The 25,594-nt window shown below is 47.7% G+C and overlaps 1 protein-coding gene across 2 annotated transcripts in view; it reads left to right on the top strand.

The window, feature by feature from the left end:
- Positions 1-25,109, top strand: part of EXD3 (exonuclease 3'-5' domain containing 3) — a 347,667-nt gene extending 322,558 nt beyond the window's left edge. The window contains exons 21-23 of one of the 2 annotated variants that reach the window (XM_063936230.1): positions 15,636-15,732; positions 20,349-20,385; positions 24,534-24,674. In XM_063936230.1, coding sequence (XP_063792300.1) covers positions 15,636-15,732; positions 20,349-20,385; positions 24,534-24,582 — 183 coding nt within the window. In that variant the 3' untranslated portion in view covers positions 24,583-24,674. Of the gene's footprint in view, positions 1-15,635; positions 15,733-20,348; positions 20,386-24,533 lie in introns of both variants that reach the window. The other variant, XM_063936229.1, reaches the window with a different exon arrangement.
- Positions 25,110-25,594: the final 485 nt, after the last annotated feature.

The raw sequence follows: 25,594 nt of genomic DNA, 5'->3' as shown, positions 1-25,594 counted from the left end.
TCTGCCTGATTGACAGGCAGAGGCAGTCGCGGGGCGGGAGGGGGTGTGCCAATGTTGGCAGGGCGTGGTCCCGACAATGCAGGCGTGTCAGGACCGTTGCGGGGACGGGCCGCAGCGGCTGCATGATGATGTCACATGCAGCCTCTGCGACCCGGGACGTCACAGGCAGGGAGCTACTTGCCGGGTGTGAAAGCGCACACTTGTGGGGGGGGTTGATATGCGGGGCGGACTAGCCCTGTGCTGGGCGCCCGTCCCCCGCATATCAGAGAAACTGATCGTAGATCTGCTAAATTTAGCACATCTACCATCAGATCTGAATTACCCCCATGGAACATAGAAGCCAGTGGTTACCCTCTGTGTGATGTGGGACTCTAGAGGGATAGGACACATAGAAGTCAAGTGATTCCCCTGTGTTTGGCATAGGTCTCTAGAGATATCTGGGACATAAATGTCAATAGTTCCCCTCTATGTGATGTGGAACCCTAAAGGGTTTTGGAACATAGAAATCAGTGTTTCCCCTCTATGAAATATGAGACTTTAGAAGGATCTAGAATTCAGGAACCAGTGCCTTCCCTCCTATCATGATTGTAGAGTGACCCTGAACGCAGAAGTCCTTGGTTCCCCTAAATGTGCTATGGGGCTCTAGAAGGATTTAAAATAAAGAAGACCGTGTCTCTAATCTATGTGATATGGGATCATGCAGGGTTCTGGAACACAATTCTTGGGTTCTAGTAGTATCTGGATGTTGTAAACCGTAGTTCCCTACTATGTAATGCTGCCACAGAAAGAGAGTGGATGAGGTTAATAAATGTATGTGTATGATTAAATGGTCTCTGCACTGTGCTTTGAAATATGTCTGCAGTACATAAATGTTAGATGGTCACCACATGGGGACCACATGAAAAATCCTGGTGAAATAACGTCATACAACATTCTGGTGCTGGCTGCGAAAAGTGTCTGAGCCTTGTACTTTTGCGTGAGAGTTCACATTGATAAATGTTCTTCTCTATTGATCCTTCCACAACGGCAGTCAGTTTCTACTAATGTGGGTTCTAGAGCCAGAGTAATGGAACTTTCATTCTGAGGTTCCTTTCTCAGCTTCTTGTGGATCTAGGAGTTTCTCAGCAGAAGTCAGTGGTCCCATCTGTGACACAGTTTCTAGTGGCTTCTAGAGTGTGGGAGTCATAAGCTCCTCTCCGATTCTAGGGTGATTTGGGTTCTAGAGCTAGAGTAATGGAACTTTGTTTCCCAGGTTCCTTTTTGAGCAATTTGTGGTTCTAGGAGTTCCTCAGCAGAAGTGAGAGGTCCCCATGTGTGACACAGTTTCTAGTGCCTTCTAGAGTGTAGGAGCCATAAACTCCCCTCCGATTCTAGGGTGATTTGGTATGTAGCAGTCAGATTTTCCCCCGAAACACGGTTTGGGAATCTAGGGCTTAATATGTAATACTTGGCGTCCAAGGGAAATGCAGAGAGAGCAAGTAGTTTCTCTATCGTCCTAAGTGGATGCTGGGGTTCCTGAAAGGACCATGGGGAATAGCGGCTCCGCAGGAGACAGGGCACAAAAAAGTAAAGCTTTTACCAGATCAGGTGGTGTGCACTGGCTCCTCCCCCTATGACCCTCCTCCAGACTCCAGTTAGATTTTGTGCCCGAACGAGAAGGGTGCAATCTAGGTGGCTCTCCTAAAGAGCTGCTTAGAGAAAGTTTAGCTTAGGTTTTTTACTTTACAGTGAGTCCTGCTGGCAACAGGATCACTGCAACGAGGGACTTAGGGGAGAAGTAGTGAACTCACCTGCGTGCAGAGTGGATTTGCTGCTTGGCTACTGGACACTAGCTCCAGAGGGACGATCACAGGTACAGCCTGGATGGTCACCGGAGCCGCGCCGCCGGCCCCCTTGCAGACGCTGAAGAGAGAAGAGGTCCAAAATCGGCGGCTGAAGACTCCTGAGTCTTCATAAAGGTAGCGCACAGCACTGCAGCTGTGCGCCATTTTCCTCTCAGCACACTTCACACAACAGTCACTGAGGGTGCAGAGCGCTGGGGGGGGCGCTCTGAGAGGCAAATAAAAACCTTATTAGAGGCAAAAAATACCTCACATATAGCCCACAGAGGCTATATGGAGATATTTAACCCCTGCCTAACTTCAAAAATAGCGGGAGACGAGCCCGCCGAAAAAGGGGCGGGGCCTATCTCCTCAGCACACAGCGCCATTTTCTCTCACAGAAAAGCTGGAGAGAAGGCTCCCAGGCTCTCCCCTGCACTGCACTACAGAAACAGGGTTAAAACAGAGAGGGGGGGCACTGATTTTGGCGATATTGTATATATATAAAAGATGCTATAAGGGAGAAACACTTATATAAGGTTGTCCCTATATAATTATAGCGTTTTTGGTGTGTGCTGGCAGACTCTCCCTCTGTCTCCCCAAAGGGCTAGTGGGTCCTGTCCTCTGTCAGAGCATTCCCGGTGTGTGTGCTGTGTGTCGGTACGTGTGTGTCGACATGTATGAGGACGATGTTGGTGAGGAGGCGGAGAAATTGCCTGTAATGGTGATGTCACTCTCTAGGGAGTCGACACCGGAATGGATGGCTTATTTAGAGAATTACGTGAGAATGTCAACACGCTGCAAGGTCGGTTGACGACATGAGACGGCCGACAATCTATTAGGACCGGTCCAGGCGTCTCAGAAACACCGTCAGGGGTTTTTAAAAAACGCCCATTTACCTCAGTCGGTCGACACAGACACAGACACGGACACTGAATACAGTGTCGACGGTGAATAAACAAACGTATTTCTCATTAGGGCCACACGTTAAGGGCAATGAAGGAGGTGTTACGTGTTTCTGATACTACAAGTACCACAAGAAAGGGTATTATGTGGGAGTGAAAAAACTACCTGTAGTTTTTCCTGAATCAGATAAAATAAAATGAAGTGTGTGATGATGCGTAGGGTTACCCCGATAGCAAATATTGGCGTTATACCCTTTCCCGCCAGAAATTAGGGTACGTTGGGAAACACCCCTTAGGGTGATAAGGCGCTCACACGCTTATCAAGTGGCGTTACCGTCTCCAGATACGGCCGCCCTCAAGGAGCCAGCTGATAGGAAGCTGGAAAAATATCCTAAAAAGTATATACACACATACGGTGGTTATACTGCGACCAGCGATCGCCATCAGCCTGGAGATGCAGTGCTGGGTTGGCTTGGTCGGATTCCCTGACTGAAAATATTTTATTCATGTACAGCATTTAATAGGATGCATTCTATATATATGTATGTGAGATGCACAGAGGGATATTTGCTCTCTGGCATCAAGATAAGTGCGTTGTCCATATCTCCCAGAAGATGTCAGGGACACGACAGTGGTCAGGTGATACAGATCCCATACGGCAGATGGAAGTATTGCTGTATAAAGGGAAGGAGTTATTTGGGGGTCGGTCCATCGGACCTGGGGACCACAGCAACAGCTGGGAAATCCAACCTTTTTTACCCCAAGTTACATCTCAGCTAAAAAAGACACCGTCTTTTCAGCCTCAATCTTTCCTTTCCCATGAGGGCATGCAGGCAAAAGGCCAGTCATATCTGCCCAGACATAGAGGTAAGGGAAGTAGACTGCAGCAGGCAGCCCTTTCCCAGGAAAAGAAGCCCTCCACCGCGTCTGCCAAGTCCTCAGCATGACGCTGGGGCCGTGCAAGCGGACTCAAGGTGGGGGGGTAGTCTCAAGAGTCTCAGGGCGCAGTGGGATCACTCGCAAGTTGACCCCTAGATCGTACGAGTATTATCCCAGGGGTAAAGATTGGAGAGTCGAGACATCTTCTCCTCGCAGGTTCCTGAAGTCTGCTTTACCAACGGCTCCCTCCGACAGGGAGGCAGCATTGGAAACAATTCACAAGCTGTATATCCAGCAGGTGATAATCAAAGTACCCCTCCTACGACAAGGAAAAGGGTATTATTTTTCCACACTATATTGTGGTACTGAAGCCAGACGGCTTGGTGACACATAGTCTAAATCTAAAATGTTTTGAACACTTACATAAAAGGTTCAAATCGAGATAAAGTCACTCAGAGCAGTGATAGCGAACCGGAAAAAAGGGGACTATATGGTGTCCCTGGACATCAAGGATTACCTCCATGTCCAAATTTTGTCCTTCTCATCAAGGGTACCTCTGGTTCGTGGTACAGAACTGTCAATATCAGTTTCAGACGATGCCGTTTGAATTATCCACGGCACCCCGGGCCTTTTTACCAAGGTAATGGCCGAAAAGATGTTTCTTCAAAGAAAAAAGGCATCTAAATTATCCCTTACTTGCACGACCTAAAAAGGGCAAGTTCCAGAGAACAGTTGGAGGTCGGAAGAGCACTATCTAAAGTAGTTCTTCGACGGCACGACTGGATTCTAAATATTCCAAGAATCGCAGCTGTTTTCCGACGATACGTCTGCTGTTCCTAGGGATGATTCTGGACACGGTTCAGAAAAAGGTTTTTCTTCCCGAGGAGAAAGCCAAGGAGTTATCCGACCTGTCAGGAACCTCCTAAAACCAGGAAAGGTGTCTGTACATCAATGCACAAGAGTCCTGGGAAAAATGGTGGCTTTTTACGAAGCAATTCCATTCGGCAGATTCCATGCAAGAATTTTCCAAAGGGATCTGTTGGACAAATGGTCAGGGTCGCATCCTCAGATGCACCTGCGAATAACCCTGTCGCCAAGGACAAGGGTATATCTTCTGTGGTGGTTGCAAAAGGCTCATCTATTGGAGGGCCGCAGATTCGGCATACAGGATTTGATCCTGGTGACCACGGACGCCAGCCTGAGAGGTTGGGGAGCAGTCACACAAGGAAGAAACTTCCAGGGGGTATGGACGAACCTGGAAAAGTCTCTTCACATAAACATTCTGGTACTAAGAGCAATCTAAAATGCTCTAAGCCAGGCGGAACCACTCCTGCAAGGAAAACCGGTGTTGATTCAGTCGGACAACATCACGGCGGTCGCCCATGTAAACAGACAGGGCGGCACAAGAAGCAGGAGTGCAATGGCAGAAGCTACCAAGATTCTTCGCTGGGCGGAGAATCACGTAATAGCACTGTCAGCAGTGTTCTTCCCGGGCGTGGACAACTGGGAAGCAGACTTCCTCAGCAGACACGATATTCACCCGGGAGAGGGGGGTCTTCATCCAGAAGTCTTCCACATGCTAGTAAACTGTTGGGAAAGACCAATGGTAGACATGATGGCGTCTCGCCTCAACAAGAAACTGGACAAGTATTGCGCCAGGTCAAGAGATCCACAGGCAATAGCTGTGGACGCACTGGTAACACCTTGGGTGTACAAATCAGTATATGTGTTTCCTCCTCTGCCTCTCATACCAAAGGTATTGAAGATTATACGGTGAGGAGGAGTAAGAACAATACTAGTGGCTCCGGATTGGCCAAGAAGGACTTGGTACCCGGAACTTCAAGAGTTGGTCACGGACGACCCGTGCCCTCTACTTCTGAGAAGGGACCTGCTACAACAGGGTCCCTGTCTCTTTCAAGACTTACCGCGGCTGCGTTTGACGGCATGGCGGTTGAACGCCAGATCCTAAAAGGGAAAGGCATTCCAGAAGAAGTCATTCCTACCTTGATTAAGGCAAGGAAGGAAGTCACCGCGAAACATTATCACCGCATTTGGCGAAAATATGTCGCGTGGTGCGAGGATCGGAGTGTTCCGACGGAGGAATTTCAACTGGGTCGTTTCCTACATTTCCTACAATCAGGATTGTCTATGGGTCTCAAATTGAGATCTATTAAGGTTCAAATTTCGGCCCTGTCAATATTCTTCCAAAAAGAATTGGCCTCAGTTCCTGAGGTACAGACTTTTGTTAAAGGAGTACTGCATATACAGCCTCCTGTGGTGCCTCCGGTGGCACCGTGGGATCTAAATGTAGTTTTAGATTTCCTCAAATCCCATTGGTTTGAACCATTGAAAAAGGTGGATTTTAAATATCTCACATGGAAAGTGACTATGTTACTGGCCCTGGCTTCCGCCAGGAGAGTATCTGAATTGGCGGCTTTATCTTATAAAAGCCCTTATCTAATCTTCCATTCGGATAGGGCAGAACTGAGGACTCGTCCGCATTTTCTCCCTAAGGTGGTATCAGCGTTTCACCTGAACCAACCTATTGTGGTGCCTGCGGCCACTGGCGACTTGGAGGACTCCAAGTTGTTGGACGTTGTCAGAGCCTTAAAAATATACATTTCAAGGACGGCTGAAGTCAGAAAATCTGACTCGCTGTTGATACTATATGCACCCAACAAGTTGGGTGCCCCTGCTTCTAAGCAGACGATTGCTCGTTGGATTTGTAACACAATTCAACTTGCTCATTCTGTGGCAGGCCTGCCACAGCCTAAATCTGTTAAGGCCCATTCCACAAGGAAGGTGGGCTCATCTTGGGCGGCTGCCCGAGGGGTCTCGGCATTACAATTCTGCCGAGCAGCTACGTGGTCGGGGGAAAACACGTTTGTAAAATTCTACAAATTTGATACCCTGGCAAAAGAGGACTTGGAATTCTCTCATTCGGTGCTGCAGAGTCATCCGCACTCTCCCGCCCGTTTGGGAGCTTTGGTATAATCCCCATGGTCCTTTCAGGAACCCCAGCATCCACTTAGGACGATAGAGAAAATAAGAATTTACTTACCGATAATTCTATTTCTCGGAGTCCGTAGTGGATGCTGGGCGCCCATCCCAAGTGCGGATTATCTGCAATACTGTACATAGTTATTGTTAACAAATTCGGGTTATATTGTTAAGGAGCCATCTTTAAGAGGCTCTTTCTGTTATCATACTGTTAACTGGGTTTAGATCACAAGTTGTACGGTGTGATTGGTGTGGCTGGTATGAGTCTTACCCGGGATTCAAATTGCCTCCCTTATTGTGTACGCTCGTCCGGGCACAGTACCTAACTGGAGTCTGGAGGAGGGTCATAGGGGGAGGAGCCAGTGCACACCACCTGATCTGGTAAAAGCTTTACTTTTTTGTGCCCTGTCTCCTGCGGAGCCGCTATTCCCCATGGTCCTTTCAGGAACCCCAGCATCCACTACGGACTCCGAGAAATAGAATTATCGGTAAGTAAATTCTTATTTTTTGCAAGTGACATTGCTTTGCACTCTTACGCCACAGTTCAACATGTTGAGGTGAAGAAGGATATAATAGATTTTGTGATTTCTCACAATTTATTTTTTTTTTTTCATTACGATTCCCTGAAAAATAAAGAGCTATTTGCTTTGCTATTCCTCACACATGAAACCATCGACTGGGAACCATTGATGGTTCGCTCCAGTCAATGGACGTCCCCTGCATTGGTGGACGGCGATCCAATCAGGGCAGGGATAGGGTTTAGCCGCACAGCTGGGTGGTGGGGTCTAAGCTCGGTCCCTACGGATCCCTGTCATCGATGGCAAAACAGTCCACCATCGTTGGTAAACCATTAACGGTTGTTTACCATCGATTAGCGAGGTCCTGAGAGACCTTCATATGGTAGAAGACCACTGTCTCTGATTGGCTAGCTGTGTTATGCCGCAGCAATGCTGACGTAATTCCCAGCCAATAGAACAGGCTGATCGTTGCCTCATATGAATTGTTCTGAATAAGGGATACAGGGATAGTCTAGCCGCAGATTACACCTCTATACATGGCTGACCAAGTCCTATTCCTGTGCAGGGTTAAGTTTTATTTATATTTAAATAAAGTGTTCCATTAAACATACATCATTCTGCTCATAGAAGGTTATTCCTCTAGTCATATACATTGGCCTGTAACACACGACTTTCCTGAGGATACAAATATTTATTTCTCTATGAATGACGTCTAAGATGCGCAGTCGCCGGATGCCACATAAATCTTCGATTGTCACACCTGGAATTATAGCATCAGATCTGTTCCTCAATATTCTACCACCATTGTCTTTCCTGCCCTTGGAATTTGCTAATGAGATTAACACCCCTCCAGATTTCAGCATTCCTCAGTGTAACTCACACCCTCTCCTGCCGGCGGATCCCCCTTCTCTCCTGTTCCTCCTTCCTCCCTCCTGTGTACCTGGCGCTGGGGAACTGGTTTTTCTTCCTCCTCTCTTTGTTCCTCATTGAGCTGGATACATGGCCCCAGGGCTCCCTCTGATTTCCTCTTCTCACGCTTTTGTCTAATCCACATAGAGCATAAATATACCACCGGGAAGCCGTACCTGCGGCAGTAAACCGGAGAGAACGGGTACACAGAACAAGGCCGTAACACAGGAGTGCAGGCAGTGTACCTCTCTGCAACGGCCACTTTGGTACCTAAAGCAGTACGGATGGTGTAATGGTTAGCATTACTGCCTCACAGCACTGAGGTCATGGGTTTGATTCCCACCACAGCCCTAACTTTGTGGAGTTTGTATATTCTCCCCGTGCTTGCATGGGTTTCCTCCGGGTACTCCGGTTTCCTCCCACAAACCAAAAATATTCTGATAGGTTAATTGGCTCTCAACAAAATTAACCATAGTGTGTGTACATGGGCAGACTAGATGGGTGTGGTATGGAAGGTAGATAGTAACTAGGTCGACAGTGTCTAGGTCGACCACTATTGGTCGACAGTAACTAGGTCAACAGGGTCTTTAGGTCGACAGGTCAAAAGGTCGACATGAGTTTTTTATGTTTTTTTGGTGTCGTTTTCTTCGTAGAGCGACCGGGAACCCCAATTAGTGCACCATGTCACCTCGCATGCTTCGGGCAAGGTGCCTCACTTCACGATCGGCACAGGTTACCATTCCAATCGTAGTCCACGTGGATCGTTAAGTATGAAAAGGTTCAACAACAAAAATAATACGATTTTAAACCACCGGTAAATCTATTTCTCCTAGTCCGTAGAGTATGCTGGGGACTCCGTAAGGACCATGGGGTATAGACGGGCTCCGCAGGAGATAGGGCACCTAAAAAGAACTTTGACTATGGGTGTGCACTGGCTCCTCCCTCTATGCCCCTCCTCCAGACCTCAGTTAGAGAACTGTGCCCAGAGGAGATGGACAATACAAGGCAGGATTTAGCAATCCAAGGGCAAGATTCATACCAGCCCACACCAATCATACCTTGTAACCTGGAACATACATAACCAGTTAACAGTATGAACAAAAACAACAGTAACGGTCCAAGACCGATGTCAACTGTAACATAACCCTTATGTAAGCAACAACTATATACAAGTCTTGCAGAGTTTCCGCACTGGGACGGCCGCCCAGCATCCTCTACGGACTAGGAGAAATAGATTTACCGGTAGGTTTAAAATCTTATTTTCTCTTATGTCCTAGAGGATGCTGGGGACTCCGTAAGGACCATGGGGTTTATACCAAAGCATCCAGTCGGGCGGGAGAGTGCGTATGACTCTGCAGCACCGACTGAGCAAACGCTAGGTCCTCATCAGCCAGGGTATCAAACTTGTAGAATTTAGCAAAAGTGTTTGACCCCGACCAAGTCGCCACTCGGCAAAGTTGTAAAGCCGAGACGCCTCGGGCAGCCGCCCAAGAAGAGCCCACCTTCCTAGTGGAATGGGCCTTAACCGAATTTGGTACCGGCAATCCAGCCGTAGAGTGAGCCTGCTGAATCGTATTACAGATCCAGCGAGCAATAGTCTGCTTTAAAGCAGGAGCGCCAATCTTATTGGCCGCATACAGGACAAACAGAGCCTCTGTTTTCCTAATTCTAGCCGTCCTGGCTACATAAATTTTTAAGGCCCTGACTACATCCAGGGATCTGGAATCCTCCAGGTCACCGTTAGCCACAGGCACCACATTAGGTTGATTCATATGGAACGACGAAACCACTTTAGGCAAAAATTGCGGACGTGTCCTCAATTCAGCTCGATCCACATGAAAAATCAAGTAGGGGCTCTTGTGTGAGAGAGCCGCCAATTCTGACACTCGCCTTGCTGATGCTAAGGCCAACAACATGACCACCTTCCAGGTAAGAAATTTCAACTCAACCTTGTTAAGCGGTTCAAACCAGTGTGATTTTAGGAACTGCAACACCACGTTCAGGTCCCATGGTGCCACTGGAGGCACAAAAGGGGGCTGGATGTGCAGCACTCCCTTTACAAACGTCTGGACTTCTGGAAGAGAAGCCAATTCCTTCTGAAAGAAAATCGAGAGGGCCGAAATCTGTACCTTAACCGAGCCCAATTTCAGGCCCATATCCACTCCTGTCTGTAGGAAGTGGAGAAGACGACCCAGATGAAAATCTTCCGTAGGTGCATTCTTGGTCTCACACCAAGACACATACTTTCGCCAGATACGGTGATAATGTTTTATCGTCACCTCCTTCCTAGCCTTTATTAAAGTAGGGATGACCTCTTCCGGAATCCCCTTTTTTGCTAGGATTCGGCGTTCAACCGCCATGCCGTCAAACGTAACCGCGGTAAGTCTTGAAATACACAGGGCCCCTGCTGCAACAGGTCTTCCCTCAGAGGAAGAGGCCAGGGGTCTCCTGTGAGCATCTCTTGTAGATCCGGGTACCAGGCCCTTCGAGGCCAGTCTGGGGCAACGAGTATCGTCTGTACTCTTCTTCGTCTTATGATCCTCAACACTTTCGTGATGAGAGGAAGTGGAGGAAACACATAGACCGATTCGAACACCCATGGTGTTACCAGTGCGTCTACTGCTACTCCCTGAGGGTCCCGAGACCTGGCGCAATACCTCCGAAGTTTTTTGTTGAGGCATGACGCCATCATGTCTATTTGAGGAGTTCCCCAAAGACGTGTTACGTCTGCAAAGACTTCTTGATGAAGTCCCCACTCTCCTGGATGGAGATCGTGTCTGCTGAGGAAGTCTGCTTCCCAGTTGTACACTCCCGGAATGAAGACAGCCGACAGAGCGCTTACATGATTTTCCGCCCAGCAAAGTATCCTTGTGGCTTCCGCCATCGCGACTCTGCTTCTTGTCCTGCCTTGGCGGTTCACATGAGCCACTGCTGTGACATTGTCTGATTGAATCAGAACCGGTAGGTTTCGAAGAAAACTCTCCGCTTGTCGAAGGCCGTTGTAAATGGCCCTGAGTTCCAACACATTGATGTGTAGACTGGACTCCTGGTCTGACCAAAGACCCTGAAAAGTCTTTCCCTGTGTGACCGCTCCCCATCCTCGGAGGCTCGCGTCCGTGGTAACCAGGATCCAGTCCTGAATCCCGAACCGGCGACCCTCCAGCAGGTGAGCACTTTGCAACCACCACAGGAGGGACACTCTGGTTCCTGGGGACAGAGTTATTTTCCGATGTAAGTGCAGATGGGACCCGGACCACTTATCCAGAAGGTCCCATTGAAAAGTCCTTGAAGGGAATGGCCTCGTAGGCCGCCACCATTTTCCCCAGAACTCGAGTGCATTGGTGAACTGACACCCTTTTCGGTTTTAGCAGGTCTCTGACCATGTTCTGGATGTCTTGGGCTTTCTCTATTGGGAGAAAGACCTTCATTTGTTCCGTATCCAGTATCATACCTAGGAACGGTAGTCGAGTTGTCGGAATCAACTGTGACTTCGGTAGATTTAGAATCCAACCGTGTTGCTGGAGCACTCTCAGAGAGAGCGCCACACTGCTCAGCAATTTCTCCCTTGATCTCGCTTTTATCAGGAGATCGTCCAAGTATGGGATAATTGTGACTCCATGCTTGCGCAGGACCACCATCATTTCCGCCATTATCTTGGTGAAAATCCTCGGGCCGTGGAAAGTCCAAACGGCAACGTCTGAAATTGGTAATGACAATCCTGTACAGCGAATCTCAGGTATTCCTGATGGGGGGCATATATGGGGACATGAAGGTACGCATCCTTTATGTCCAGAGACACCATAAACTCCCCCTCCTCCATGTTGGCTATTATTGCTCTGAGAGATTCCATTTTGAATTTGAATCTTTTTATGTACAGGTTTAGGGATTTCAGATTCAAAATCGGTCTGACCGTACCGTCCGGTTTCGGGACCACAAATAGGGTTGAGTAGTATCCTCTTCCCTGCTGGTGCAGGGGAACCTTGATTATCACTTGCTGTATACACAGCGTTTGAATTGCAGCAAACACTATATCCCTTTCCGATGTGGAAGCTGGTAGGGCCGATTTGAAAAATCGGCGCGGGGGCACCTCCTCGAATTCCAATTTGTAACCCTGGGAAACTATTTCCAGCACCCAGGGATTCAGGTCCGAACTGACCCAGGCCTGACTGAAAAGTCGAAGACGTGCCCCCACCGGTGCGGACTCCCTCAGGGGAGCCCCAGCGTCATGCTGTGGTTTTTGGAGCAGCCGGGGAGGACTTTTGTTCCTGGGCACCTGCCGAAGCAGGTGCTCTCTTGCCTCTGCCCTTACCTCTGGCAAGGAAGGAGGATCCCCGACCTGTTCTGTACTTGTGCGACCGAAAGGACTGCATCTGATAGGGTGTTACTTTCTTTTGCTGTTGGGGAATATATGGTAAAAAAATGTATTTACCTGCTGTAGCTGTGGAAACCAGGTCCGTCAGCCCATCCCCAAACAATACATCACCCTTATAGGGTAGCGCTTCCATATGTTTTTTGGAATCCGCATCACCCGTCCATTGGCGAGTCCATAAGGATCTTCTCGCTGAGATAGACATGGCATTGGCCCTAGAAGCTAGCAATCCAATGTTTCTTTGAGCATCCCTCATAAATAAGACTGCGTCTTTTATATGGGCTAGAGTTAAGAATATAGTATCCTTATCCATAGTATCAAATTGATCTGTCAGCTCATCTGTCCAAGCTGCAATTGCGCTACACACCCATGCCGACGCAATTGTCGATCTTAACACAGCACCCGTATGAGAATAAATACCCTTTAAGGTAGTTTCTTGCCTGCGATCTGCAGGGTCCTAAAGGGCCGCTGTGTCAGGAGACGGTAGCGCCACTTTCTTGGACAAGCGCGTCAGGGCCTTGTCCACAGTGGGGGGGTGATTCCCAAATCTCCCTGTCCTGCTTAGGGATGGGGTATGCCATAAAAATTCTTTTGGGTATCTGCGGTCTCTTATCCGGAGTCTCCCAAGCTTTTCCAAAGAACTCATTTAATTCATGAGATGTGGGAAAATTAATAATCTGTTTCTTTTCCTTAAACATGTGTACCCTTGTGTCGGGGACCGAGGGTTCATCCACAATATGCAACACATCCCTTATTGCCACAATCATACACTGAATGGTTTTAGTCACCCTAGGGTGCAATTTTACTTCGTCATAGTCGACACTGGAATCAGAATCCGTGTCGGTAGTAGTGTCTTGTGTTAAGGGACGCTTTTGAGACCCCGACGGGCCCTGTGAGTTGTCCAATCTGAAGATTGACCGCCTGATGTCCCCCCTAAACCAGCCTTATCAAGCCTTTTATGTAAAGATGCCACACTTGCATGCAACGTATGCCACATGTCCATCCAATCTGGAGTCGGCACAACCGACGGGGACACACCACTCATTTGCTCCACCTCCTCCTTGGAGAAGCCTTCCGCCTCAGACATGTCGACACACACGTACCGACACCCCACACACACAGGGATTAACCTATAAGGGGACAAAACCCCAACCAGGTCCTAAGGAGAGACAGAGAAAGAGTATGCCAGCACACACCAGCGCTTAACAACACTGGAAGAAAATATATATATCCAGATAGCGCTTTTTTATATATATTATGTCAATTCCCACTCACTGCGTCGCCAAAGTGCCCCCCTCCTCTTTTTTCCAGCCTGTGTTCAGGAGGGGAGAGACCAGGGAGCCAGCGTTTTCTTTCTCATGCAGTTTCTGTGGAGAAAATGGCGCTGGTTAGTGCTGAGGATCAAGCCCCGCCCACCCGACGGCAGGCTTCGGTCCCAGTGACTTTTCAATAAAATGGCGGGGGATCAGCGATTTACAGTTTCCGCAGTCTAATGCCACTGTTTTGTGCCAAAATGTGAGGTTTATTGCTGCCCGGGGTGCCCCCCCCCCCCTGCGCCCTGCACCCTTCAGTGCTGCTCTGTGTGTGTGTGACTTGGAGCAATGGCGCGCAGCTTACCGCTGCACGCCTTACCTCATGAAGATCTGATGTCTTCTGCCGCCTAAGATGTCTTCTGCCTTCTCTATCCGGCTTCTATCTTCGGCATCTGTGAGGAGGACGGCGGCGCGGCTCCAGGACGAACCCCAGGTGAGACCTGTGTTCCGACTCCCTCTGGAGCTAATGGTGTCCAGTAGCCTTAGAAGCAGTGCCCAACTTGACAAGCCAGCTCTGCTTCTCTGTCCTCAGTCCCACGATGCAGGGAGCCTGTTGCCAACAGGACTCCCTGAAAATAAAAAACCTAACAAAATTCTTTAAAACAGAAAACTCTGGAAAGCTCTCTGCATTGTACCCATTCTCCTCTGGGCACAAGATCTAACTGAGGTCTGGAGGAGGGGCATAGAGGGAGGAGCCAGTGCACACCCATAGTCAAAGTTCTTTTTAGGTGCCCTATCTCCTGCGGAGCCCGTCTATACCCCATGGTCCTTACGGAGTCCCCAGCATCCTCTAGGACGTAAGAGAAAATGTGAAAAACTCATGTCAACCTTTAGACATGTCGACCTAGAAACTCTGTCAACCAATAGTGGTCGACCTAGATAGTGTCGACCTAGAGACCGGATCCCAACTAGATGGGCCAAGTGGTTGTCGTCAAATTCTATGTTTCTGTGTAAAGCAGTGTTGACAAAAGAAATGCCCTTAAATCCCCCTAACGGTGCAGGTTTTAAGGATAGCCAAGCTAAAGCACAGGGGACTTAATACCTCAGTTTGTTTTATTCCTCTGTGGTCACGCATGGATATCCTTCAAACCTGGACTGCTAGATCCTTAAGGACTGAGTTTGGGAAACCCTGATCTTAGTCCTTTTACGCGCGGTGATTTTACAACCACTTGACAGTGGATCAGGTCCACGGCGTCATTACATTTTGAAACCATGAACAAAGCTGTAACTTGATAAGAATTTAACAAGTTCTGATCTATTTAATGTACACACGAGACTGAGAATGCCGCGACAGAACAACTGCCGTAATAACTGTCGGTAGTAGAATTTCCATATCAATCGCGTTATCCAAACGCCTCGGGGGCATTTGTGAATGAACTCTCACTCAGTGAGATCTGTTAGACACGGTCAGGATGGGAAATCGTGTTGCGACATATACAGATTTCACAGATGTGCAACTTGAAGAGCTGGGCGTGGGAATTTCGTGGCACAAGTCGGCCTTCATTGGGAAGTTTTGGGGGTGGGGTGTGGAGGTTAAAAGGTGCAGGCATGTGGATTTTCTTTAATATTAATTTCTAAATGAAAATTAAGAGGTCTATGTACTGAGCCTTGGAGAGAGATAAAGTGTACGTAGATTAAGTACCAGCCAATCAGCTCCTGTCAGTTTTCAAACACAGCCTGTAACATGGCGGTTAGGAGCTGATGGTTTTGGGGGATGAGCCTGCAATCCCACAGGTGGTACTTCCTGCGACCATGCTGCGCCCACAGGGCAGTCGGGCAGGGACATTTGCCCTGAAAATCTGTGTATACAGGGTTACTTAGAAGCGGTCAGTTCATTATAATACAAACAAATAAGAGTGCGGTAAGTTGGTTCCCCATCTCGCTGAGCCAATGACTAACCCTCCCGCTCTGCTTCCTTTCAGGCATGCAACTGCAACAAGTACCTGCACGTTACCCAGGACAAGATGGCGCAGTTAATGAAGATCCATAACTACCTGGAGAGCAGCAGACTAAAAGAAGGTAATTAACTCAGAAAGGGTCGGACGCAAGCTGTATCCTGTCAGTGCAATATAATAACGATTAGGCTAGACCGAATTGTGACCAATCAGAGCATAAGAATGTTTACTGGGCTTCAGCCAATATGTAGCCAATCCAGTGTCAGACTGGGGCATGTAGGGCCCACCGGGGGGAAGATGCAGTGGTAGGGGTGTGGCTAGTCTGCAGAGGGGGTGTGGCCTGCCATCTCATTGGTTTGACTAACCATTAGAGAGTACAACGTCTGGGCCCCTTCATAAATAAATACAGTAAATTCAGCTGCTGCATGCATGATAATGTACCAGAGTAATAACAGATTAATGACAGCAATGCACTGTAGAAAATACACCATAGTCCAGTATAAGGTAACATATGTATAATGTATAATTCAAATGCACAGTCTGGAACCTGATCCTTAGAGCAGGAGGTGGGGCCCCAGGCAGTAGGGCCCACCGGTGGTTTCCCCTGTACCCCTGTGGGCTATATATCCAAACGAGCACTGGAACCTTTTCTGGGCTGGACCAATGTACGTGCACAGCCAATCACAGCATTCACTTACAGGGCTGAACTGATCTATAGCCAATCACAAGCATTCATACGCTTATTGGGCTGGAATAATATATAGCCAATCACAGCATTGAGAGATTTACTGGACTGGGATACTATATAGCCAATCACTGCATTAGAGATTAGTTACCAGCATAATAGTGACAACTGCCGTATAAACAACACAAAAGTTAATGTGACAGATGTACTGAGCCTTGGAGAGAGATAAAGTACCAGCTCCTATCGGACATAAACCTAAATTCTGGGTTTTTGTGACCTTGCTTCATTTCTTGATTTTTCCCGGGACTCGCAACCGGGGTAGACGACCCAGCTTAGGTCTGAAAGTTGTGACCAGCGTCTTGATGACCCGGGCAACACATAAAAGAAATTGATTGGCGCTTAGAGATGAGATCATCTCCAAGCGCCCACTGAATGCCGGAAGACCCGCGTCCGGTGTGAAGGGTTATTCCCGGGTCATCACCCATGTCCGAAACTGTAAGCCCCAGATTCAACCCGTACTTTGTGTCCCGGGTCCGAGCTGGGTGGAAGCCTGGTAATTATGCCTGAAAGGGGCTTTACTCTGTGGAGCGCTTGACTACAGGCTTTTGTTTGTGACAGACGTGCAGCAGATAGGTCGCCCCCACCCCGTACACTGCGCAGCGTAGAAACACTGTATTATGTGGGCAACTATTTAGAGCTTGCAGACATTACGCACTGCATGGCAGATGCTTCATAGCTGAGGCATTCCTTAGTGCGGTTCCAATCGGCGCGGTGTCCTGGCAGGACATGAAAGGGTGCTGGCTGATTACACCTGTCCCCAGGTTCTCTGCACACTGTTTATTCTGTCTGCGTAGAAGTGTGAGAAAGCTGGGCGTTAGCCTCCTCCTCGCAGTGAGGGTGTGTCCTGTCTCTTTCTCCAGTTTCCCATCACTCACTCACCCCCCCCCCCCCCCCCCCCCTTCCCTCCTCTTCCTTATTGCCTCCAAAACAGGCAATTTCCTTCAAGAATCCACCAGTGTTCAACATAAAAGCCAGATAAGGCCTGTAATAAAGCTGGGGTTTGACCTTCGATCCATTCTTAAACCTGGTGCACTATAGTGTTTCATGGGTGTGATTGCAGTGACCACAGACTGTTCATAAGGGTACAGGGACGTCCTCACTTTGCACAAAGGCTGCAAACTGCATTTGCCCCCCATGTCTTTAGAACGCATCTATATCTTACATGGAGCCAGGGACGTTTGCAAAGACACATAAAGCATTTTTTTTCCCCCTTGCATTAAAACCTTGTTAGATTTTTATAGCAGCATTTGTAGGTTTTGCTCACAGCCGACGCTGGTGTTTATTGTGTCAACAGCGGCTAACACAGAAATACAGTTTATTTATAATACAAACAGGTTGTCCGCACAGAAAATTACCACAAGAAAACCCGGGTAAAAATATCCTCGCCTCACGGCTGGTGCAGGTTTAAAAGTAGTGGTAAATGTTGCTTGGTTATCATCTATATGTTTATATTTAAGCCATGCCTATGCGATATACCCAATTTATAGTGCAAAATTTGTATTTTTGTTGCTAGGGCTGAGTAGAAACAGGGCAGTGGGCACTGATTTTCTAAATGTCTCTCAGTGGAGGCAGCCATTTTTTTTGGTCAACTGTAATGTAGCCTAACAATTTCTCTCAGAGCTAGTGACCCTGACTGAGGCGTGAGGTATTTTGGTGAAATCATTCATTGCTAATTAACTAAATAGTGGCTCAGTACACAAAGTAGCTTCCTCCACTGTAGTTTGTGGGTGATAAGTGTCTTTTAAGCAGTAAGAACAGAAGGTATTGTAAAGAATTTGGGGTGTGTAGAAGCTGATCCTACCACCTATAACCCACTGTTATCCCTGTGGACCTCAATGCTAATTGGACAACGGCTTTGACACCTGACACAGCGACGTTTTCACGTCCCCTTGCCAGTTGCCAATGTGGGGGAGAGTTTACGATGGGCGTATTGTTTCCGCTTTCACCCCCTAATCACACTCTGAGCATACAAAGACAAAACATTAACAGGAAGTTTGGGATTCCTCTTATAACAAGTTCCCAAACTGCGGAGCTAGTTTGGTGATGTGTAACCAGCTGTTCATGTTCTGCAAGGTTGGTCCAGATAAACCTGTGGTTGGCAACAGAACACGGAAATCCATCCATAGGCACTATCCAATTAGCTGTGAAATCGCTGCAATTTTTCTCGTGAATTTTTTTTGCATCTATCGTGTGAAAATTCCAGAGAAAACGGATTTTCACGGATGTGGGCACTCCCGTTTTTCACCCTATCCTATTCCAAATGTGCGAAAACGGATCTTGGGCAAAAAAAAAAAAAATAAGTGAAAAATCAGTGTGAAAATGGGGAAATCAGCCTGTACCTCAAAAAATGCTAAACTAACATGGAACAACAGTATAGAAGTGTATTATAGGTCATATTAAATATATTTGGGGTACTTAAATTGGGTCACATGGCTGTTAAATGAATTTTTGTAATGGAAAAATATTATAAAAGCAAGCTTTTTTCAGCAAAATAAGTGCTCAAATTGAATTCGGTGTACATAAAAATGGGTATAAGTATATATTTGGGTTATTTTATGGGACATTAAAAAAAAAAGTGTAAGCAGACCGACTACTTCCATCTGCAAGCCTAAAAACACTTGTTCCACTCATAAAGCACCCCAATATACCTATCATATAACTTGAACCCCAAATTCCATCACTTTGCACTGTTTCACCCCAAAACGGACATGTCATTATTGGCCAACTAAAAATAATTAAAAACTTCAAAGTGCATAATTAATCATTAGGAAGGGGGGTGTCCCAGGGGTCCTGAACCAAATTCCGAAATTTTTACCTTAAAGTAGGGATTTTCCCCAAGTTTTCCCTGGCTCGGAGCAGGTGAAGTGAAATCGCGGTAAAATTATTGTGGGACAAGTTTTCTCGGCTTATTGGATATGGGTTTTTAGTGATTCGTGGTAAAAGTATTTTTTTTAGCGCGAAAAATGGGTTATCGCTGCTAATACCCCCCCATATCTGTAAATGCCCTCCAATTGCTTTATTAGGCATTATTGATGATCATCGATGTTTATTTAAATTCAGGGACTATCCTAGAGACACAGCTTCTATCCGGCAATGAGTTCTGGTCAAACCCCAAAGAGTTGCTACATCCAGGGAGGGAAGGGTGCTGGGCTTTGCATAGCTTATAAGGTCTTTTTGAGGTCAGTTCTAGAAAACAACCCAGTCAGCTAGATTTCTAATTAGCAGTTAAATAGGCAATTAACCTGCTGTAATTGGAATTGTGACAACTTGCCCTGAAGACCTACCCCGTTGGCCATTCTTAATAGTCAACCATGAGAGGTCTTAAAGGTATTTCCTGCTTTAAAATATTTAGCTTCGGGGCCCTTTTATAATATATAACTTCTCTACCTGCTCGTCTATTGACCAGTAGGACCCTTGCTTCAGCCTTGTGCGTCCTTGTCCTGTCCTATTATATACCGATTGTCCAACGCTGCAGTTATAAATACATTTTGATGATAACACCCTTGTTATAATTGAATCCAAGGACCGATTCCCCTGACCTGTGCAATCCCCATTATAATTGCATATTCCTGAGGGTCACTTGGCCAGAGATATTCTGATAAAAACCCTTCTCCCCCCACTTGACCCGTTTTAAACTTAACAGAAGAATCCGTACCATTGTAATGAAATCTTTTGGAGGTCTTGGGGGTGGGAAGCTCTTGAATGAAGAGCTGCTGCTTTGAAGTAACTTTTCTCCTTGGGTCCTCTTTGAAGTCCACTGATAAAAGGATCCTTGGATAGGTTGGCAGGTCCTCAGACATCCTGCATCACATCCGTGTATCCCATCGGCACTTATCCATCACATCCCTGTCACCTCCATCTATTACTGTCTGTTGTTAGTTGTGTGCGGGGCGTTTCTTTGTCTGCTTTTTGCAGAAGCGCAGAGAAGTGGCGTGTGGCTTATTCCATATATGTGCGAAGGAGTAGTAGCTAAGACCTCTGCATTGTATTTACAGAAGGAGAGCAAATCTTACACACGTGGACTCTGTGGAGGTGATGCCTGCGAGGAATAGCCCATTGTGTTGAAACCAGGAACAAGCGTTAGCTCTCTACTCAAGCTACATTAATAACAATGAAAGCAGCCCACACCGATACAAATTTCTCTTGTGCAACTAAACCTACTCCATCTGGATGAAGTTTGCCTCCGTGATAACAGTAGTTCCTACAAAATTAATCTGCTGAATGTTGCTTTACCCAACAAGATGGTGGCTTCAGTGGCAGGTTCCCTTTTAACCACTTGACTGGCACAGTCGCATGCTACGGCAACCGGCTTTCAGTGATACAGATAAGCTTTCACTGACATCTAGGGATGGCCATCGACCATCGATGATTCAAAATTATTCATGGTCTATGGCCAATATAAAATAGTTTCTCCATCGATCAGGGAGAACAAGATGGTTCCCACCATCGATGGTAACCACCGAATATTTAGTTCTTTTTCTTAAGGTGATGGGACACTGAGTTTAGCTCCGCCCCCGACACTCCCGCGAAGCTCCGTCCCCGGGCTGTCATTGGCCCACAGCCTAATGCAGTGTAAGACATGGGTGACCATTGGTGTGTGAAATCATCAATGGTTCCATTGCAGATGGTTTAACACCATCAATGTTACCCAACGATGATTACCATTGATTGGTAACCCACCAATGCGACCAGTGGTTGCAATGGATGCCCCCTACTGACATCCCATGTGACCATTCCTTCCCGCTTCTTCCCCATGCGCTTTAACAGGAAATCCATTCTACACATGTGCAGGACGGATTTCCTCCTGTTCGTCTGACCCCCCCTAGCAGTGATGTAGCGGTCTGTGACAATTTTGTGCCCCAAAATATCAAGCGAACAACATTCGGGAGCGTACCCCCTGATCCCGAAAGTTCACAGAGGGGGACTTCAGTTCCTGTCAGAGCAATAACGCGAGTGCAGGGTGGGTAGTGCCACTGGGGGGATTTATTGCCACTAGGAGTAATGCCCCATAAAGGTGTAATGGCCCTAGAGTGGTGGCGGGTAGAGTACTTCAGTGGTGGCACATGGCATTGGGGTAGGGCAGGGTGTGGGTAGTTAGATGCGAGTCAAGTGCAACGATATCAGACACACATACTGAACGATATCGTCACCGACGGCATGCACCCACAGCCATGTGTATGCAGTCTTGTCCAGTTTCTTTAGATTTCAAGGCTGGAACAGAAGATATTTGGACTTCGTTATTGACCCGTGGGAGCCCGCATCGTTAACAATATAGGACGTCATTCTGACCCGATCGCACGCTGCAGTTTATCGCAGCAGTGCGATCGGGACAGAATTGCGCATGCGCCGGCCTTCGCTGCGCTACGGTCGCTGGGCAGGGCGTTTGGCCGCCATTTCGTGGGTGTGGTCCAGACAACGCAGACAAGGCCGGACCACGCGGGCCGCAGCGGCTGCGTGATGTCACACACAGCCGCTGCGGGCCGGGGAGCGACGAGTAGCTCCTGGCCAGCGCAGCTTTAGCGTGCTGGCCGGGAGCTACTCCTACAGTGCAAAAGCATCGCCGCTGTGCGATGCTTATGCACTTATTGGGGGGGGGGGGGGCACTGACATGCGGGGCGGGTTAGCCCTGTGCTGGGCGTCCCCCCGCATGTCTATGGACATGATCGTAGCCCTGCAAAATTTTGCAGGGCTACGGTCAACTCGGAATGACCCCCATAGTGTGTACACACTGGACGATATGAACGATATATCGTCCGACCCGCCGGCTCGGACGATACATCGGGGGCATATGGTCAAGTGTGTACCCAGCCTCAGGCATATCTTTTCCCCACTAAAATATTTAAATACATTTTTTTTTTTTTTTTTTTTTAATATTCTTCCCATCATTTTTTTTTATGACAGAACCTTGTAAGTTATTCAGTTATGTGGCTAGGAATGCATACGTGGTTTGTGACACATGGGCTGGACGATATATAGTCGTGTAATAAACGGCGCGGGGAATGCGGAGACGTCACAGAGGAACATCAGTAAATATTGGACCCATCTTCCATTTTACTTTTGGTGTCTGAATACTGGAGAACGTTACCTAGGTTTTTTTTTTTTACTTCCAATAATAGTCTCCCCGTTGGCCTCCTTCCCCCTGTCTGTAGATCCGCATTCCCCCGTGTGACCCATTCTTCACCTCTACCCCACCCCAGGACATCTACTAAATGCTCTGCACATGATTACAATGTATCTTTTATTGTAACCCTCTGGTAAGTGCTCTGCTATCTTGTCCCGGTGACGTTGCTAGCCGGAGAGCGCCCATCCTGGCTGAGACGCCTCTAGGGGGAGGGGAAGTGACATACCAGGCATTCCTCTCAGTGTGCAAAAGGTCGGGACACAATGGGCAGCCACCGACAATGCCTAACACTTTCTGATCTTGGCTCCCTTTCCAAAGTTTTCCTTGCTAATGGGAAAGTAAGGGCGGAAAGGCGACCGGTGGTGCATTAATGGGGGTGATAGCTTAACGCGCGGGCGGACAATCGCCAGATCCGTTATTTCCGCTTGTTTGTGCCGTCACTGGTCGCCCCGAAGGTGTGCGGACTTATATGCTACACGTGTGGAATGTAGAGTTTAAGGGGGGGATGAATCAAACCTTGTTGCCCGTAGCATCCAGTCAGCCTCTAGCTGGCATTTATAGACTGTACTTGGTAAATGGGAGCTGAAATCTGATTGGATGACATGGGCAATCAGATGTGACATAGTGTACAGGCCAGACGTGCCCAGGTGAGGTAGGGTCAGCGCTGCGTGAGTACTATATACCGCCTTCCATTTCCTACTACCGTCTATCCCCTTGTTACAATGCCTTATAATGATCGCATACAGTATGGCTAGAGAGGGCTTATTCACTGCATTGCACCTTACACACGGAGTAGACAACCCGTGGCACTCCAGCTGCTGTGGAACTACACATCCCAGCATGACTTGCCTCAGTGTTAGCGTGCCCTAACAGAAAAATGGTGACAGGGCATGCTGTGATTTGTAGTTCCTCAGGTTGCCTACACCATGCCGTAACGCATAACCGAGATATTCGACAGTCGTAGATATTAGTATGGTCCAGCCTGCTTTACTGCTGATTCCCTGCTGCGTATAGGCAAAAGTGCCAGGAAAATGGCCGCCTCCGGTGATTTTACAGCGATGCCATCGCGGGACTCCGTAGAGGTAAGTACAGAAGAAATGGGTGTGATGTGGGGCCCCCCCCGGGGGGAGAAATCATGGACACCCGAGAGTGTATCAGGAGATGGGTGATGTGTAATACCCCATCTGCACGCACAACAACCCGAGCGTGGTGTAAAAGGGTCCGTGAAATATTACCCCCCCACCACCACCTTCCCCCAGTTTTTTTAAACTGTTCTGCAGACCGGCAAGTAATGCAATAGTGAGTGACATTATTAAAGTTTAGTGCTCCGATTCACGTTCCATGTACACACGCACCCGTCACACCTGCGTTCTGTGTTGTTACCTTACCACATATCAATGGCGATTGTCCTTCCAGTGCAGACTGAATGGGATAAGTGCGGCCGGCGAGTGTCTCTGTGGCCATTCAGCACGCGCCTCTCAGTACTCTTCCTTCTTACTGCACATTTATAACAGGACAGTTTACTAGTCCCATGTGGGAAACGAGACAATAATTATTTAAACATGTTCCTGATGACCAGCAGACGACAGATGCAGAGCCGAAACCAGTTACACTGTTGTCCGCTGCGTATGGAGCGGACAGTGCTCTAAACATTGGGATTAATACCACCTGACTATAGTAAATGTGCATCCCATATGCTGATGCGCCCCTATCCAACACCCGTCTTCCGTGATTATTCCTAGGGTGGATGGGTGCTTGACAGAGTAGCAGATGAAACGAATTAATTGAAAATAAATGAAGTGAAAGTAAAACCAATTATGAGAATGTTGGGGGGGGGGGGGTGTTAGAAAGTCCTTTTAATGAATTAATTTATTTATTATCAGTTTCTTATATAGCGCAGCATATGCCGTTGCGCTTTACAATTAGAACAACAGTAATAGGACAAAACTGGGTAAAAACAGACAAGACATAGAGGTAGGAAGGCCCTGCTCGCAAGCTTACACTCTATAGGGAAATAGGCACTGATGGAAGTTCTATGTCCCTATTTTTCTGTGCACAGATTCTCAAGTGTCCGGACACGCCACGAAGCCGGAGTGGTTATGCAATAGCCAAAGTCTGCAGTGGATGGAAGACCTGGCCATCTCCACCGACTCCCTCTGTCTGGCTAACGGTGCACGCCTTCAGCTGGACTCCGTGCCTCAAGGACTCTTAGACAAGGTTCCCCTCTTCTTCTGTTGCAGTCAGTGCGGCAAGATTTTCTGGGAGGGCTCCCACTTTGGAAGAGTAATCTCGCAATTCAAGGAGGTGCTGCAAGACGACGGAGACCGCTTTTACCAGTCCACTCGTCAGGGCCTATGAGAACGCAGCAGGCTCCCATCGTCACAGTGTAAGGGTGTCGGAGCGGGTCATTGTACTACAACTTCCATCATCCAAACTGTAACGATGACTGGAGTGGCTGTTGGAAGAAACAGCATTAAGCCCACTCCGCAGTTCTCAAGGGTGGATTGCCTGTTTTCTGCACCTGGACTATCGGACCATTATTTGTCAGAGAATACTGTACTTTGCTTTTAATCTTTTTTTTTTCTCTTCTTGTTTTTAATTTTTAGTAACATAAACTTTTATAACAGTAATGAAACCTACTCTCTTTTCAGTTACTGAAGCAGCTAACATCAGATTAATTGAGTATATGATGTAGTGCTGATGTGTAAATGGACAGCGCGTTTCGCTGCCGGAATCATTTGCTGCTATGGGCAAACTGTACAGTTGCTTTGGGTCTGGTTTGTAAATAAAAAGCGTGGACTCAGTGAAGACTGATATAATTAGACCCCTGGCCACAGTCAGTGGAGGAAGGGGGACGCATGACCGAGCTGACGCGGAGTTGACCGCACGCGTTTCGATCACAGCTACACATGCAGCTGAGGAGGCATAACTGGGTTGTAATGGTGCATTTTAACGTAGGCATAAATACAAACGCACCCTGATGACGACGAGAGGCAAAGCAAGCATGCTGCTAGGGGGCAGGCGCACCGCAAAATGCGTACAAGAAATACAGTCACGGATGGCTTTGTCTGGCCCAAGGATCACCAGCAGGACATCTCTGTATGGGCAGATCAGCGGTTC

The sequence above is a fragment of the Pseudophryne corroboree genome, chromosome 8 (genome assembly GCF_028390025.1).
Source record: "Pseudophryne corroboree isolate aPseCor3 chromosome 8, aPseCor3.hap2, whole genome shotgun sequence".
NCBI classification, from domain to species: Eukaryota; Metazoa; Chordata; class Amphibia; order Anura; family Myobatrachidae; genus Pseudophryne; species Pseudophryne corroboree.
This window is presented reverse-complemented; position numbering and strand designations above follow the sequence as displayed.